We start from the raw sequence: 19,517 nt of genomic DNA on the forward strand, positions 1-19,517 counted from the left end.
CACCACTATCTATATAAGGACATCTCCATTTTTTCCACAAAGAAGGTGAAAGAATCAAAGAAGGTAGAAAGACAAAAGAAAAAGAAATCAAATCAAAACAAAACAAAACATGACAGCTAAGAAGCAACAAAAGGAAAGATAGCATTAAACTGAAGTAGAATAAAGAGTCAGGCAACATCATCAATGCCAAGAGTGCTTTTAAAAGTAAATTTTTATTGTGAGAAAAACATGCTGAAAAATTTATGATAAAAAAATATGTTGCCTACCCCCTCCCCTCTCCTTTCGTTCCCACTCCACAGAATCAAGCATCTTTAGCCCTTCTAGTTATTTTCTCTTACGCATGCCTTTTAGAAATTTGTCACCTCCTCATTATGAAAAATAGGATTTAGAACATTTACCCACTTTCCTTTTCCTTATTCCCCCAGGATAGTTATATCTAGTTGTTTTGATAAACCAGCATTTACATTTTTATAATTATACATGTATTGTTTACTGTTAATCCAAATACTATACTAAGACCACATGTCCTTTCATATATATATATAAGGCTTTGGTTTTCCTGGAGTTAATACTTATCCCATTTAGTCATTTGCCTGGTTTTCTGTAGGCCTGTTACTCATTTTCCACAAGTGTGTATTACTGTCATGTGGATAATTTTTCCCTTATTATAGGTAATGTTTTCCATATTATCAAACACAACAGTTCCATTTTTGCCTTTGCTGGAAATCTATTTCATGGTGGTTTTTCTCTTGCTCCATTTTGGACAGGCTCTTCTCTAGCCCCCTTTTTTTTTCTGTATTAGAATTGATTCCTTTTTTTTTTTAATAAATGAATTCCACATTGTCTTTTTATGTTTTTAATTTCCTTTTAACAATCTCCTAAGGAAGAGTGCATGGAGATAAAATTTTAGCTTTCTGAAAATCTTGAAATGTTATTTTACCCATATACTTGATTAATATTTTGATTAGGTGTAGAATATCTAGGTTGAAATTAATTTTCACTCTAAATTTTGGAAGATGTCTGTAGTTGTTTTCTGGATTTCAGCCAGATATTTGTTTTCCAAATATTTTCTCCAGTTTCCTTGGCTGCCTCTTCACCTTTTTGACAAATTCATTTGTGGTAAAGAAGGTTTTGATTTTGAGGAGTTCCCATTTATCTATTTTTTTCTTTTGTTGCTTATGCTTTGGGTGTAATGTGTAAGAAGCTACCTCCTAATACTAGGTCTTGAAGATGTTTCCCTAGATTATCTTCTAAGAATTTTATGGTACTGTCTCTTATATTGAGGTCTTTGATGCACTTTGAGTTCATTTTTGTATAGGGTTATGAGGTAGGGATCCTCTTTCATTCTTTTGGATATGGATATCCAGTTTTCCCACCCCCAGTTGTTGAAGAGACTGTTCTGCCTCAGTTCATTGGATTTGGGGGCCTTATCAAAAATCAGTCAACTGTAGATCTCAGGGTCTGTTTCTGAACTCTTGATTTGATTCCATTGATCTATAGGTCTATCTTTGTGCTAGTACCATGCTGTTTTGACTACTGTAGCTTTATAGTAGGCTTCAGTCAGGAAATGCAAGTCCTCTCGCTTCATTTTTCTTTTTTGAATGTTTTTAGCAATTTGAGGCCCCTTTCCCTTCCAAATAAATTTGATAACTATTCCAGCTCTGCAAAGTAGGTTGTTGGAATTTTTATTGGAATTGCATTGAATCTATAGGTCACTTTGGATAGGATTGACATCTTAATCATGTTTAGCTTTCCTGTCTGTGAACATGGAATCTTCTATCTCTTTAGGTCCCCTTTTATTTCTTTTAGTAAAGTTATGTAATTTTATGTGTAGAAGTCTTTTACATCCTTGGTCATGTTTATTCCTAGGTACTTGATTTTTTTAGTTGTTACTGTGAATGGAATTTTTTTTCTTGAGTGTCTCTTCAGTTAGTGTTATAGGAACATTACTGAATTGTGCATTATCTTGTATCCTGCCACTTTGCTGAATTTGTTTATTAGCTCAAGTAGCTGTGTCGTCAATATCTCAAGATTTTCCAAATATATGACCCTATCATCTGCAAATAATGACAGTTTTACTTCTTCCTTTCCAATTTGAATGCCTTTTATTTCTTTGTCTTGCTGGATTGCTCTATCTAGAACTTCCAGCACAATGTTGGATAATAGTGGTGACAGTGGGCATCCTTGTCTCATTCCCTACTTTAAGGAGAAGGCTTTCAGTTTTTCACCGTTGCGTACTATGTTGGCTATGGTTTTTCATATATGCCCTTTCTCATATTGAGGAAGTTTCCTTCAATTCTTACCTTTTGAAGTGATTTTATCAAAAAAAGGATGCTGAATTTTGTTGAATGCTTTTTCAGCATCTATTGAGATGATCATTTAATTTTTCCTTTTCAGTTTGTTAACATGTTGTATTACATTGATTGATTTATTGTTGTATTACATTGCCTGGGGTAAATCCTACTTGATAGTGATGTATTTTTTTTTTTTTAATGTGTCTTTGGATTTGATTTGCAAGTATTTTGTTGAGAATTTTTGTGTCTATATTCATGAGGGAGATTGGCCTGTAGTTTTCCTTTCTTGTAGCATCTTTATCTGGTTTTGGTATTAGAGTGATGTTAGCTTCAAAAAATGAATTAGATAGTGTTCCATTTTCCTCAGTTTTTTGAAAGAGTCTGAGCAGGAATGGTGTCAGTTCTTTTTGGAAAGTTTGGTAAAATTCCCCTGTGAAGCCATCTGGCCCTGGGCTTTTATTTGTAGGAGGCTTTTTGGTGACTGATTGGATCTCTTTACTTGTGATTGGTTGTTGAGGTCTTCTGTTTCTTTTCGGGTCAGTTTAGTCTGTTCATGTATTTCCAGGAAATTGTCCATTTCATCTAAACTGTCTGCTTTGTGGGCATACAGTTGTTCATCGTATCTTCTTAAGATTTTTAAAAAAATTTCTTTGGGATGCACAGTAATGTCTCCCCTCTTACTTACGATTTTATTTATTTGGGTTTTCTCTCTTTTTGACTTTGTCAGTCTAACCAAGGATTTGTCAGTCTTGTTGATCGTTTCAAAAAACCAAGTTTTGATTTTACTTATCTCTATTGTATTTTTTGTTCTCCATATCATTTACTTCTGCTTTAATCCTTGTTATTCTTCTACTTACTTTAAGGTTAGTGTACCGATCATTCTCTAGCTTCTTCAGCTGTCCGTTAATTCTTTTATTTTAGCTCTTTCTTCCTTTTTAATGTATGTATGCATTTGAAGCTGTTAAATTCCACTTCAGTACCACCTTGGCTGCATCCCATAGGTTTTAATATGTTGTGTTCTTGTTTCCATATGTCTCAAGATATTTAACAATTTCTCTTGCAATTTCTTATTTAACCCACTGATTGTTTAGGAGTGTGTTGTTTAACCTCCATATATTTGTGAATGTTTTTGTTCTTTGATGGTTATTGACTTCTAGTTGCATTCCACTGTTGTCAGTCTTTTTAAATTTACTGAGGCTTGTTTTATGCCCCAGCCTATGATCTGTCCTGGAGAATGTTCCATGAGCACTAGAGAAGAATGTATCTCCTGGTAATTTGGGATGTAAACTCTATATATGTTTGTTAAGTCTAATTCATTTATCACATTGTTTAGGTTCTCAACTTCCTTATTGTTCCTCTGGTTATTCTGTCTACAGAAGAGAATGGTGTATTGAGGTCTCCCACGATTACTGTATAAACGTCTATTGCTTCCTTCATTTTTGCCAATCTTTGTCTCATGTAATTTAGAGCAACTTGATTGAGTGCGTAAACATTTATGATTGTTATTTCTTCTTGGTGAATTTTCCCTTTTATTAGTATGTAGTGTTCTTCCTTGTCTCCTACAACCTCTTTGCATTTAAAGTCTATTTTATCTTATTGCTTCCCCTGCTTTCTTTTGACTGTAGCTTGTGTGTAATAATTTTTCTCTGTCTTTTCACTTTTTATCTCTTTGTGTCACTGAGTCTAAGATGAGTCTCTTGTAAACAGCATATTGATGTTTCATACTTTTTAATCCATTCTGCCAATTTATGTCTTTTAATTGGGGAGTTTAATCCATTCATATTCAGTGTTATTACTGTGAAGACAGTTCTTGAATCAGCCATCTTATTTTTCTTTTTAGTTATCAGATCTACTTTTCCCCCTCTCTTTATTTCCTATGGATTAACCTTATTAATACTCTTCAGTTCTGTGCCCTTCTCCAGGCATCGCTCTTTCTTTTTTTCCAAGCTGGTAGAGCTCCCTTCAGTATTTCTTGCAGAGTAGGTCTCTTGCTAACAAATTCTCTCAGTATTTGTTTGTTTGTGAAAGGGTGAAGAATTCTTGGCTGGCAGTTTTTCTCTTTCACAATTTTAAATATGTCATACCACTGCCTTCTTGCCTCCTTGGTGCCCACTGAGTAGTCAGTATTTGGTCTTATGTTGTTTCCCTTGTATGTGGTGAATTGCTTTTGTCTTGCTGCTTTCAGAACTTTCTCCTCCTCTTCAGCTTTTAACAGAATATGTCTTGGAGTGGGTTTATTTGGATTTATTCTAGTTGGAGTCTGTCGGGCATCTTTGATTTGCGTATTTATGTAGTTTAGAAGGGTTGGGAAATTTTCCCCAACAATGTCTTCGAATACTATTCCTTGCCATTTACTCTTCCCTTCACCTTCGGGGACACCAGTGATTCCTACATCTGTGCACTTCGTGTTGTCCATCATTTCTCTGAGATCCATTTCAAATTTTTCGATCTTTTTCACCATTTGTTCGCCCTTTCGCATTTCATCACTGTGTCCTCTAATTCACTTATCCTTTCTTCTGTCTCCTCAAATCTGCTGTTGTGTGTCTCAGGTAAATTTTAATTTGATCAACAGTATCTTCTATTTCCATAAGATCTGCTTTTTTTTTTTTTTTTTTAACTCTTTCAAATTCTTCATTATGCTCTTTTAGGGTTTTCTTAATGGCTTAGCCATCTCATTGAAGTTGTTTTGGAGATTTGTGTGTACTTTGATTAATTGCTCCAAGTTCTGTGTCTCTTCTGGTTTTTTAATTTGGTCACTTGGGTTGTTCATATCTTGTTTGCTTCATGTGCTTTATAATTTCCTGTTGTTCGCCTTGTGGCATTTGTTTATCTTGGTAAGGTTATTTTAGGATATACAGGTTTATTTGAACATTTGTCTATAGTTTGGCAGAGCTACAGCTTTGTGGAGTGCACTTTCCCTGTCCTACCAGCAGATGGCTCTCTTGCACCCTTCTTATCCTCAAGCCAGCTCTCCCCCACCTTCATCTATGTGCTGGTTAGAAATCCAGTCAGCACACCAATTTTCCATGTGCCCTGGGGACTATGGGAGGGGAGCAGGCCCTGTGCAGTGCATCAGGGAATCCGCTCCAGGGCACAGTGGTCCTGGCAATTCCCAGGGCTGTGAGTGGACTACTCTGGGGCTGCAGAGCTGCGCATCTCACCTTACAGCTCACATGCACTGCAGTCCCTGTCTGTCATGCACTTGCAAGTCCCTGGGTTTGGGGAAGGGCTCCTGGCACTTCTGTGTGGCACACTTGCCTCGTGGCTTTGCACAACACAGGATTCTGTGGAGGAAGAGTGAATGTGGTCACCAGAAGTCTGACAAATCCCAAGTTCCCTCATGGGAGCTCTTGGCCATGGGCCTGTGAAGTGTTATCTCCCCAGCCTGCTGCTGAGATGGGCACATGGGGCTTAGAAAGCTGCTTGCTCAGCGTTTGGTGGCTGAATCTAATTGCCATCCCCTGGCATGGGAGCTCTCAGCTGAGAGGCTCTGAAGGGTTATCTCCTCAGTCAACTGCTGAGGTGGGTACACGTGACATGGAAAGCTGTTGCCTTCTCCACTCGTCTGCTGGCTCCAGCCACCTGTCTCTAGTGGCGTTCTGGACCAGATACTGTCACCAGTCTTTATGGATGCAGTCTGTCTCCTTTTCTAGCTGTATCCTCTCCATGTGGTGTAGAAATCCCTGCCCAGCCAGTGGCGCCCTGGAGCTGCAGTTCTAGAGCACTTTCTGTTTTTCTGTTCTGGAAAATAAAATTATATTTTGAAATGGTGGTTGGACTTTTTGGAGTAAGCATATGATTTTTGGTTCCTTTTTCTTGCCTTTACTTTCTGGATATATATACCTGTGCTGGTTTGAATGTATTATGTCCCCCAAAATGCCATTTTCTTTGATATAATCTTGTGTGGGCAGACGTATCAATGTTGATCAGATTGTAATTCTTCGAGTGTTTCCTTGGAGATGCGCCCCATCCAACTGTGGTTGATGACTCTGATTGGATAATTTCCATGGAGGTGTTACCCCACCCATTCATAGTGGGTCTAAGTTAAATCACTGGAGCCATATGAATGAGCTGACAAACAGAAGGAATTCAGTGCAGCTGTGAGTGACATTTTGAAGAGGAGCTACAGCCAAGAGGGACACTTTGAAGAATGCACAGAAGCTGAGAAAGTAGCTGCAGATGAGAGACAGTTTGAAGACAGCCGTTGAAAGTAGATCTTGCTCCGGAGACGCTAAGAGAGGACAAACACCCAAGAGCAACCAAGAGTGACATTTTTGAGGAACTGCAGCCTAGAGAGGAACGTCCTGGGAGGAAGCCATTTTGAAACCAGATCTTGGAGCAGACGCCAGCCACGTGCCTTCCCAGCTAACACAGGTTTTCTGGACGCCATTGGCCATCCTCCAGTGAAGGTACCTGATTATTGATGCATTACCTTGGACACTTTATGGCCTAAAGACTGTAACTGTGTAACCAAATAAACCCCCTTTATGAAAGCCGATCCATTTCTGGTGTTTTGCATCCTGGCAGCATTTGCAAACTAGAAACAATACCTTTTTACATTTTCATACTGTCATTTTAGTGGGATTTAGGACAGTATGAAAATAACATTTGATCATTCTGTAGTATTTAACTGAATCAAAAGTTTAGGGTTGAATTTCAAATTGTTTGCATTTCTTGCTACACTAAAATTTTTCTCTTATTTTGTCAGAGATGTTATGAACATAAACAGTATAGAAACGGATTGAAGTTCTGTAAACAAATCCTCTCTAATCCCAAATTTGCAGAGCATGGAGGTAAGTATAAATACCTCCCACTTATGTTGAAGTAGATGAGGTTTTACTTATTTGTCTTGCTTCTCTTATTTAGGTCATATAACTCCCAGCTGACTTAACTATTGTCAAGAGAGAGTTATTAAGACTGATTACCCTCTTATTTTTGACTCCTCTGAGAGGAATTTTAATACTATAATTTGAATTTAATGCCAAGAAAACAAACATTCTACTTGAGTTCTGATTTAGTCTTTTTTTTTGAATATTAGCTCTGTAAGAAAGGCAGAAGAGCCTAGTAGGGTAATATGCTTATTAAAGTAAAATTTCTGCTAAAAGAAAAATTTACTTTAGAACTTTGGTTGAGCCGGATAAATTTCATTCCTTATGGTAGGCTTATTCAGAAAATGCCCATTTGGTCCCTTGCTCATAAATTCACATCTGTTTATTTAGCATTGTATCTAATTAGTTTTCTATGAGTAATCTTTAAGACGTGATTTGTATATTGTGGTATTCTGAAAATTTGCATGCTTTTGTCTCTTGGTGGTAGCAGATTGGATGCCAGGTTGTTGAATATGTGGCTGAATTTTGAGGAGGCAAAATAAAAATAAGTTTTCACAAGTCTCAGTATAGGAATATGAAGCATGGCTCTTGGGAAATTAATTTGATAATATGCTCCAGTATTGAAAAGTAGGGAGGATTACCAGTTCCTGTTAGCTTTCTTAACTTTTTTGCATTCTTTCACTATAATAATTATATAATTTTTTTTGGAAATGGAAAGCAATGGGAGTGAAAGTATCTAAATTTCTCTCACCTTTTCTTTGGTTGAAAACATTTCTCTTTGCTGGCCAGTTGAGTATTAGGTTGTTTTCTGTTCATTTGTAATGTATGCAAACTAGTAATGTGACTTCTAGTAATGAAATCATGATAAGAGTTTCAGTACAGAAGAGTTCCCGATTTCATTGATTCATAAATGCACATTTTTCCCCATATTTTAACATATGTAAAGTTAATTTACATATGAAGTGTCATAAAATAATTGACAGTAGTTTTTTGAATACACTTGATCACAATCCTAGATTTGAGTAAATCTGGCACTTTCAAATGTTTGATAAAACTTGTATTTATCAAATGAAATAGATTTTTACCTGTTGGCCAACAAAGGGCTACTTTCTAAAGTACCTTGTTAGTTTGGTTCCTTGCCAAATATATTTTGGATTTTTTTTTTAACTTATATTTGCTTTCCTTTCATGTGTATGTGATCCTCCCCTGCCTTGCTTCTTTTTCTTTATCTGTATTTTCTTACAGATGTTGTCTCTTCCTCAGATAATGCCTTTGATCTTTATCTTGTATTTCTAATTATTTTTTTCTAAATTCTAAATTTTGGGTCCTAAAAGTTAGGGCTATATAAATCATAAAATGAATATTTCTTATTCCATACACAACATATTATAAATTCGGAAATCTTTTTTTCTTGTTTTGTGAACACTTAATATTCCCCTCAGTGTCTCCTTTATTCTTTTGATTGGGAATGACAGGTTTCTGATGTCTTTTATTTGTATATTTAATAGTAATCAGTCATTTTAAATAAATTTATGAAAGGCATAGATTTATGAAATGTATGTAATTTATATGTATGTTTTAATCATTGTACACTGATTCAACCTGTATGAAACTTGGATTCACAGAAAGTCTGTTTTCAAGATGAAGTTTGTCATACTTTAAAAGGAGTGTTTATATTAGGTCATCTCATGGATTTGCCCTCAAGAACAGCAGTAGAGTCATTGTATCTTTCCAGTATGTGAATTACTAAATATACCTATCTAGTTGATGTGCCTGCATTTTTGTATCTTTTTATCTAATAAAATCGGGGGTGGGAGGTGGGGGGCTTCCTTCCAAGAAGAGCATCTAGAAATGGGTTTACTTGGTTTGTCTAATTTTTTAATTTAAAAAATTTTTAAATTCTGCACAAACCTGGAAAATTTCTTAGTAATTACCTTGAAGTTTTTAATTCTTGGGATAATGTATATTTGCCTAACTTTGTTTCTGAGATTATGGTTACCTTTTTTGCTTGTTATTAATTACCTTTAATGTTTAATTCTACTTTCTTTTTTCTTTTTCTTTGTTTTTAAATTAGAAACCTTGGCTATGAAAGGATTAACATTGAACTGTTTGGGAAAAAAGGAAGAAGCATATGAATTAGTTCGTAGAGGTTTGAGAAATGACTTGAAGAGTCATGTGTGTATCCTTTTTGAGATTTGAGATTTAAGGATTGATTGGGTGGGGGTGTCTTAATAAGGCTGCAGTTTGGGAGCCAAAACTCTTATTTCCTTTTTACCTTGTAACTCCAGAGAAAATTATTATTTTGTAAATTGAATAAATGCAACCTTCATTCTGGTGTTGTTGTTATATACATTCTATGTTCTGGCATTTTATCTGTCTCACAAATGGAACTTCCCTTAAAAAATATCTGTGAAAGTTCTTCCCATTCTTAAAAAAAGGGGATCACGCAGATTTCATCATGATCATAAATTTAGAGAAGAATGTACAAAAAGATGAATTTTAAAGAGGCAGTATAATATACTGGTTAAGAGCACATGAAATATGCTTCATACTAGGTTCAAATCCCTCCTTACCTAAGATGCTCTCTGATAATGCTAAGTACTATACTAAATCAATTTTTATTTTATTAATAGGAAGGTAGAGGTGAGAGTAAGCAGAAAAGTGTGAGAGAAAGTATAGGAAGAACTGTGGTTTCCCACTAGTTATATTGTCTTTTAACAAATATTTCTGTACCTAGTTTGTGGACTAGTGCAGTTTTAAGTGCTGAAACATTTAGCAAGTTTTCAAGTGTTTATCTGGCCCCTGGTACAGTACAGATGAAGGAAAGATATGGACTTTGCTTTCAAGGAACTTACAGTCTAGTGAAGGAGGATTTATTTATTGGAATCACACAGAAAATTTTGAATATCACAGCTTGTTCAGAGAATTGTCACTAACCCAGTAAAGCAGAAGTATGTGAATTGGTAGTGACAAAAGGATAAAAAGGTAAAGAAGGGCTTAATTATAATGACTGTTGTGATTATCTTTCCATCATTTCAAATGATTGTATAGTGTTCTGCTGTATGTATTTACCATAGTTTATTTATTTGGGTTCCTTTTAGTGGACATAAAGTTGCTGTATTTCTTTAACAGTGTTAAATTCTTGGAGGATAGTTTTTTTAGGGGGTGAAGATTAGAGACAGTTACACGATTGTCGCAATGCTCAAGAATGTGATTAAGTCCTAAAATAACAGGGTATTGATAGAAATGGGAAGGAATGAGAAGATAGGTAATGGGGGGCCAGATTATGCAGGGTAGTGTTTTGTAGAGTTTTAAAACTTGTATTCCAATCAGCTGAAAAGATTTTGTCACGCTTTACTTTGTCATTTATATCATAAAACAAAGATTATTTTCCAAATAAAATTATATTAAAATATGTGTTTTCAGTTATACATACCATCCTAGACATTTTGCATTTTATTGACTCTGTTGAGGATCACTGCCCTAAAATTTGTTAGATCTGAGGGAGAAATGCAAAGTTCTGGGAAGGGAAGTGGATTGATTGTGGGAGATATGTATTATTCTGTACGTTTTAGGAAGATTTACTCTGGCAGGAGAGAATACAAGGAGGAGAAACTGAGGAAAGAGGAGTGGGTGGCTGTTACGGTAATCCAAGTCTACATTGAAAAGGGCCTGTACTACGGGAGTGGAATTATTTACATGTATTGTCTTTTTATAGCATTTTCCTCCCAACTTTCTATAATTTTGTTTATCGGTGTCCCTTACTAAACTTTAAATCCTGTCTGTAGGAGACGGTCAGTTTTGGTCATCTACACCCTAATTATTAAAAATTCTTAATGGTTATTTGATGAATGCGTGGTTTTATTTTACATGTGATTGATTTTTAGGAAATTTGTACCACAATAAGAACTGTTTTAAGGATTTTGTTAGCTGAAGTAAATAAAATTCACATTGATTTTATATAATTACATGTCATAGAGACCCATTCCCTTTTTTCATTTTAACAGTGTAGATAATTCCTAACATTCATTGAGTATTCATTTTGTCCCAGCCAGTGAGCACTTTATATGCGTTATCCCATTTAGTCTTCACTTCTGTGTTTTGCTGTGTAGGTTCTATTTCCATTACGTAATTCTCCCTGGTACCAAAAGCTCTGCTCTTTTCCACTGTATTAAACTGCCTCTGTCTTGATATTCCTTCCCTTAAAAATAAATGTTGTACTCCTAGTTTCCTGGGAGATCATTTGGAAAATTTCTTGACTTGTAGGTTGTATCCTTAACTAAATCCTTCAGGTTGGCATGTTTATGGCCTTCTCCAAAGGTCAGACAAGAAGTATGATGAAGCCATTAAGTGTTACAGAAATGCGCTAAAATGGGATAAAGACAATCTCCAAATCTTAAGGGACCTTTCTTTACTACAGATTCAAATGCGAGATCTTGAGGGTTACAGGGTAAGTGAAATAATTTTTGTTTCTAAGGGGAAGGTATTGTTCTGTAGGGTTTATTTAATCATTTCAGTGAAAATTAGTGTTAGTATTCCTTAAATAACCAATGCGTTTGGCCAATTACATGTGAATACAGCCTTTACTCTGCATTTTTCTGGAAAGCAAATTTTATCGTTTCTTCTTTTATATGTTCATTGAGACTGATACTTGTTTTAGTCTTTGTAACTTAATTTTTAACTCTTGTATCAGTCTTTTATCTATTTATCTTACGTCTGTTTCATAGTCTGTCATTCTTTTTTTTTTTCCATGTAAGCTGCTGTCTATATATCTTAATTCAATAGTCAGGCACCTTTTTTGAGCAATTTTTCCCTTGATACTACTGTCTTCCATCTTCTCTAAACAAGAATATCTTGTCTTAAGTTTTTACAAACCTTATAAGATTAACTTGGGTACTTCATTATGCTTCTTAACAAATATTTCTTTGGCTCTATAAAACTACACAGTGTGGATGTTTTGGAGCTATTTTGTATTAGTCACAGCATTTTATTGCAGTGTTCAGTGTTATAGGGTAAATTAATGTGATCTTTTAAAGGAGCATTTACTTTTAAGTGTAAACCTAGGAAAAAGTTCTTTTTTTTTTTCCCTTAAAGGAAACGAGGTATCAGTTACTTCAGCTTCGACCTGCGCAGAGAGCATCATGGATTGGTTATGCTATTGCTTATCATTTATTAGAAGATTATGAAATGGCAGCAAAGATTTTAGAAGAATTTAGGAAAACACAACAGGTAATAACCAGAAGCCATTTTAATAGGTCTAATTTTTAGTGTAACTAATAGAAAGAGGTATACATAGACTTGCTAACTTTTTATTTTGAAATAATTTCAAATAATATGAAGAATTCCACATAGCAGTTCATCCACATTAACTGTTATATTTGACATTTGCTTTGTAATTGCTCTTTCTATCTAAAATTTCTTTCTGAAACATTTTAGAGTGATTACAGAAATCATTCTTTTACCCCTAAATGCTTCAGTGTATATAACTTAGGAATAACTCTATAGCTGCCAGTTATTATAGATAGTGTGAGTATAAAAAATCAAGAAATTCAACATTGATAGACTGTTGTTCTCTAATCCACAGTTCATATTCAAAATTTACTGTGAATTTATTAAATAATTTGCTAATTATATCCATTCTGGCAATTTTTCCTGTTTCACCATGGAATCATACTTTGCATTTACTTACCATTTCTCTTTAGTCTCCTCTAATATGGAACATTTTCTAACTCTTGGTATTTCATGACATGGATATTTTTGAAGAATACAGTGTAGTGCTTTTGTAGAATGTTCCTCAGTTTGGATTTGTCTAATGTTTCCTCGTTAGATATGGTTATGCCATCTTGGGCAGAAAACCACAGAAGTGATGTTGGGCCCTTCCTCAGTTTCATCACACCAAGAGGCACGTTGTCTAATTCTATCTGATCAGTTAGTTATGGTGGTGTCTACCAAGTTTACTCTCTATGGACTCACTGTTTGTTTTCCCCTTGTATTTAATAAGTGATTTATTTGTATAAATTTGAGACTTTATGAATAGCCTGCTCCTTATCAAACTTTCTCCACCAGTTTTAGCATTCATTGATTATGATTCTTGATTCAGTTGACTGTTACTGTAATAGTCATAAAATAAATCCATCAGCTGTCTAGATTTATTATTTGGCATTCTTCTGTTAAGAGCTCTCCTTTCTCATTTATTTAGTGTATATATAAAGACTTAAGAGTTCTTCTTTTATTCAACAGGTTATAAGCTAATATTGCTGTTGTTTAATTGTTCCATAAACAGAAATTTTGAAAAATCAATGTTATCAATCGTTATCCTTTGACTTCTTGTATATTTTTTAGGAAACAATTTTTGAAAAGAAAATCAATTCTTACTGTTAGTATTTCTTATATTCACATACAGACATCCCCTGATAAAGTAGACTATGAATATAGTGAACTCCTGTTATACCAGAATCAAGTTCTTCGGGAAGCAGGCCTCTATAGAGAAGCCCTGGAACATCTTTGTAACTATGAAAAGCAAATTTGTGATAAACTTGCTGTAGAAGAAACCAAAGGTAATTTATTAAGAATATTAATTTATTCTAGTATTTTATCATGGCAAAGAGCAAGCTGAAAAAATAATCTCGTTGCTCCTGATAATTGTATGTAATTCAGCTTTTTGATGATAGACAGTTTATTTCTTACTTATATACTTTGAATGATTTGTAATGTAGGAAAATACACATTGATAAAATGGGTATGGTTGATACAGGAGAAAATAATTATGGACAATAAAAATTGTTGAATGACGTGACTCATATCCTTTCTTTAAATGAAGTATCTTTTATCTGAAAATATAGGATTTGATTAAAACACGTAAGACAGTTCCTTAGTTTTATGAGACAGGATTATTTTTCTTAGAAACACTGTGTTAGCAAAACTGAATATGTAAGCCAGATTTCTTTATTGCCAGTAAAGTATATTGATAAATTCATCTTTTCTAAAAAGTATAGGACATTTCTTGGGGTCCTTTATCATTTGTCTGAATGTCTTTGTGGATATAGAAAGAATATGAATTCTGGAAGGAAGGGAAACCAGAGTTTGGGATTTATGTGTGTGGATTGTTATAGGAGGGAGAGATCTTTAAGTAAATGGAACCAGTGCTGTTGCCATTTATTAAAGAGCTGACAGACAGGAGTTCTATAAATAGTTCTAAGAAATTGAGGAAGTGATTATGAAAATTTAAAGAAGAATAACAAATAATAGGAAAGACAAGTTACTTTTCAACAATTACCATCTGAAATGTTGCTTTGCTCTTGCTGGCACAGGGATTGAAGTTTGCTTGTTTCACATTCCTTTGGCTCCCCTTGAAGTGGAACACTAGGAAGGTGTGGTATCTGTGCACAGTGGCTATCAACCATTATTTGCCAGATGAACTTTCAGCAGAGGATAATGCCAGCAGCAAGAAACTGGAAGTTCAGAGTGCCTAGAGCTCAGTTGTGAACTAAACAGCTCTCATTTGAGTTGGTCATTCCTTAGTAGTCTGTTAGATATAATTGGGTCATTCCTATAAAGGGGAGATTTCTGACTTAATGGAGAGATCACAAGACTGGGAGAACTAGTTTGGGTTCCTTTAATGGCTACTAAGTAGCTCTGTGCCCAAGGGCAAGGCCTGGGTCTCAATTTCTTCATGGGGATATATGCCAGTTTTCAAAGACTCATATATAGTACTTCATTTAGTCCTTTTGATAATTTTATTAGTGAGGAAGAATGACAGGTCAAATTAGATGAGGAGTCAGAATTGGCAAATGGACTTTAGCAATTTGGCAGTTATTGGTGACCTTAACACAAACACTTTTTCTGAACATTTGGAAGGGTGACATTCCAAATCAGGTAAATTTAAATGAGAATAGGAGTAGTGGGATTGAAGACCACAAGAATAAATGATGCTTACAAGGAGTTTTATTGTAATGGGAAACAGAGAAAAGAAGTATTTGGTGAAATGGGTTGCAGGATCAGGAGAAGGCTTTTTACAGCATATGTCTGTGACAATTAGGGAATGATCTAGTAGAATCAGAATACTTGATGCAGTAAAGGGGTTGGGCTCTTGTGGATATGTTTGAGGACTGGTCTTAGACGAGAACGTGAATAGTTCATCTGAAGACACAAGAGATGGCAGAATATACGGGTAAGTAAGTATGTAGATGCAGTGGGTATTTGTGGAAGTTCTCTTCTAATTGTTTCGATTTCTCAGTGAAATAAGAAGCAAAACCATTAGCTCATTCCATAAAATATATATTGAATATCTACAGTGTGTCAAGTGTTGAGGACAGGCTGTATAAAGAGACTAGAAGGGAACTGAGAGTAGAATCAGTCTTTGGGAACTCCAGCAATAAAGGCAATGTTGCTGGTGGTGACGATGGAGAGGATTGGATGGTCAAGATCACTCAGCAACTTCCTGGAGTGGCTTAGTGGACATAGTTTGACAAAAAGCTTCATTGTTAATTCTCATGCCATCAGTTTCTTCCACACAGAAAGGTGGGAGAAAATTAAGGGAAAGAAATGAGGATGAGTGTAGCATAGAGGAGAAAAAGCTGTAGGTTTTTTTTAATTATTATTATTGTTGTCGTTCTGAGTTAAATAGGCTTTAGTGTAGAGCAGGCTTTCTCAAACTTGGCACTGTTGACTTTTGGGACCAGCTAATTCATTGTTATTGGTGGTGGTGATGGGGGGGGGATGTCCTCAGTTATGCACTGTACGATGTTTAGCAACATCCCTAGCTGCTACCATTAGATGCCAGTAGCACATACTCCCCCTACCCCTTTCCCCACCACTGTGATAACCATAAATGTCTTCAGATATTGTCAAATGTCCCCTAAGTGGCAAAATAATTGCCACCAGCTAAGAATCACTGGTAGAGTTTAAGAATATGAACTCTCATAGCCACACTGCTTTGGTTCAAATCTTGGCCTCAGCATTAACTATCTAAGAGATAGTAGGCATGTTTACTGAAATTTCCTGTGCTTTAAAATGTGGAAAATAATGCTAACCTATCTCAAAGAGATGTGAGCATTGAGTTAAAGAATGTAAAACATTTAAAACAGTGACTGATACATAATAAGTACTCAATAAGTGACGAGAATGAAAGGTGTAGGGGTGAAGATAGTGGTTTGAAAATAGTACCTTTGGTGAATGAGAAGCCCAGTAAGGGTAAGGAAAAGGATTCCTGAGCAGTGTTTGAGGCTTACATAAGTTTGGAGCTCATATATTTCTGTGAAACCAATGCCTTTTTTTCATTATTTGACTTGCTTAACTTCCTTCCATGAGAAAGTATGGAGCAAACACAGTTTGGATGATACAGGCTTGAAAATTAGTAGGACAGATAAGAGATCCTAGGCTTTGAGATTGATTTACATACTTCGAGCTGCTAATGTCTTTCAGGGATGTAATTGATCATGGAGTTTAGGGAAGGCAAACAATGAGTCTGTGAGTTGCTGGTGGACCTGAAGAAAAGAGAATTGCATTTTCTCTGGGGCTGAAGGGTGTGGTTAGAGAGAGAAGGAGGAGGACAAGTTGGATAAACTTAAAGCAAAGTGCCTATTTGATAGAGATTTGATAGAGAAAATCAGCTGCAAAGCAGAATTTTATCACAGTTTATCATAGTTGGTTAAGGAATCATAAAGTTAGGGTATTGGACTTTTTAATTTGGGTGACCATATATATAAAATGGCAGGAGTAATTGAGGAGATGATGCCTGTGACGGTGTAGTCAACGAATGTGGAAAAGTAATCTGGAGTTGGACAATTACTTGAAAATTGAGGGTGGGAAGAAGATGGCATTTCTAAATAAGGTAAACTTCAAAACAGGAGGGGCCAATAAAAGAATTGGTAGTCTCCTTGAAAGGAATTGGGAATTCAGGAGGATGCCAAATCCATCTCTCAACCTTGACTTATTGAGATTTTTTAAAAAATTTTTATTTTGAAATACTTCCAAACTTGCAGGCTGTTATAAAAATAATATAAACCCTATACAGAGAACTCCAGCATACTCCTATCCCCCACAGATACCCACATCAAATTTTAACATTTTCTCACATTTGCCAAATTGTTCTCTCTGACCCTCAAATAATCTATCCATTTTCTGAACATTGGAGTGTAGGTTCAATATATCATGCCTCTTGAACACTTAATACTGCCATGTACATTCCTAAGAACAAGGAAATTCACTTACATAACCACCTGAAGTACATTTATCCTAAGTTCAAGAAATTTAACATTGATATAAAACTTAAAGACAGTAATTTTTTCATATGCCCCAATAATATTCTTTTTTAATGCAATTTTATTGAGATATATTCACATACCATTCAGTCATCCAAAGTGTACAGTCGTTCACAGTATCATCACATAGTTGTACATTCATCACCACAATTTTTTAAACATTTTCATTGCTCCAAAAAATAAGAATAAGAATAAAAATAAAAGGAGAAAGAACACCCAAAATATCTCATACTCCTCCCCCCACTCCTGTTATTCATTTGCTTTTTGCCCCCTTTTTGCTACTCATTTGTCCATATACTGGATAAAGGGAGTGTGAGCCACCAGGTTTTCACAATCACACAGTTACACTGTATAAGCTATATAGTTATATGAAATTCTTCAAGGATAGTGGATTGCAGTTCAATAGTTCAGATATTTCCTTCTAGCTATTCTAGTACGCTAAAAACTAAAAAGGGATATCTATGTAATGCATAGTACTAACCTCCAGAATGACCTCTCAACTCTATTTGAGATCTCTCAGCCACTGAAATGTTATTTTGTTTCATTTCTCTTCCCCCTTTTGGTCAGGAAGGCTTTCTCCTGTCCACGATGCCAGGTCCAGGCTAATCCCCAGGAGTGATGTCCCACATTGCCAGGGAGATTTATACCCCTGGGAGTCATGTCCCAGGCAGGGGGGATGGCAATGAGTTTACCTGACAAATGGGCTTGGAGAGAGACAGGCCACATCTCTGGGGTGACTCTTAGGCACCATTATAAGTAGGCCTAGCCTCTCCTTTGCAGTAACAAGCTTCATATGGGCAAGCCCCAAGATCGAGGACTTGGCCTACTACGCTGGCATTCTTAATGCTTGCTAAAACTTCAGGAATTCCCCAGGTGGGGAAGTTTAATGTTTCCACATTTTCCCCCAGGTCCTCAAGGGGGCTTTGCAAATACTCTTTATTCTCTGCTCAGATTACTCTGGGATGTATTGGGGTTTCACGCTACCCTGTACAAACCAACCAGATCTCGCCCCTTATTCAAGGTTCCATGTAATTATGGTGTAAGGATAAACTGACGATATAAGTAAAATTATATACTGTGCTACAGAAAGTATAAAGTATAAATTTTGCACCAAATAAACATCTCTTCTTTGGTCTCACACAGAAGATGAGGTTTTAAGACAGTCGATATCATCCTTTTCCCTTTAGTCTGATTTACCTTAGTTCTAGTCAAGTCCATTTCGTTCATATCTCGAATTGAAATCTGATCTCTTTCTCAGCTTTTTTAACATTTGCTGTATGGGTACTGCTGACGTTCATAGCTGCTGAACTCTGGATCTGAGTCTCAAGTGTCACACAGACACCTGAAGTTACAGGGACTGACCAGGTTATACACAAACAGCTCAGTATCTCAGAATTTAGAGATAACCTTTACAACTTGTGAATAGATGTGACTGCTGTAAGAGCTTACAATCTAGGAAGCTTTACTATAAGCCTTCCCCTGATAATTGAATCTGTGCTCTCAGATTCAATTCTCAGAGTTTGCACATTATAGTTAGTCCATATTAGTGAGGCGTTTTGTCTTTTCGATTCTGACTTATTTTTACTCAACATACTGTCCTCAAGTTCTATTCACCTAGGTGCATACCTCACAACTTCATTTCTTCTTGCCGCTGCTCGCTATTCCATTGTACATATACAACACAGTTCAATATTCCGCTTATCAGTCGATGTACCCTTAGGCCACCGCCATCCATTGTGAATCGTGAATATGGCTGCCACAAACGGCAGTCCACTCATGTCTCTGCTCTCAGTTCTTCCATGTATATACCCCATAACGGTGTTGCAGGACCATACAGCAACCCCCATAGTTAGCTTCCTGTGGAACCACCACACTACCCTCCAGATGGGCTGTGCTATTCTTCTTCCCTACAACAGGGAATAGGTACATCCCTCTCTCCACATTTTCTCTAGTGCTTGTATCCCTCTGTTTATTTTTTTGAACAGTTTTATTCACGTACCATAGAATCCACCCTAAAAAAAAAAATCAATGATTGCCAGTATAATCACATAATTATGCATTCACCACTGCCATCTATATGAGGACATTTCCATTTCTTCCCCAAAGAAAGAGGAAAAGGAGAAAAAAGAAGA

The 19,517-nt window shown here is 35.9% G+C and overlaps 1 protein-coding gene across 3 annotated transcripts in view; it reads left to right on the top strand.

Moving 5' to 3' along the window:
* NAA15 (N-alpha-acetyltransferase 15, NatA auxiliary subunit) overlaps positions 1–19,517 on the top strand; it is a 92,062-nt gene that overhangs the window by 32,115 nt on the left and 40,430 nt on the right. For all 3 annotated transcript variants that reach the window (XR_005215961.1, XM_037830691.1, XM_037830690.1), the window contains exons 2-6: positions 7,003–7,087; positions 9,198–9,302; positions 11,416–11,573; positions 12,218–12,352; positions 13,527–13,680. Coding sequence is in view for 2 of the 3 variants with exons in the window: in XM_037830691.1 (XP_037686619.1) it covers positions 7,003–7,087; positions 9,198–9,302; positions 11,416–11,573; positions 12,218–12,352; positions 13,527–13,680 (637 nt within the window). In the remaining variant the exon portion in view is untranslated. The remainder of the gene's footprint in view (positions 1–7,002; positions 7,088–9,197; positions 9,303–11,415; positions 11,574–12,217; positions 12,353–13,526; positions 13,681–19,517) is intronic.

The sequence above is a fragment of the Choloepus didactylus genome, chromosome 3 (assembly GCF_015220235.1).
Source record: "Choloepus didactylus isolate mChoDid1 chromosome 3, mChoDid1.pri, whole genome shotgun sequence".
Classification (NCBI taxonomy): Eukaryota; Metazoa; Chordata; class Mammalia; order Pilosa; family Megalonychidae; genus Choloepus; species Choloepus didactylus.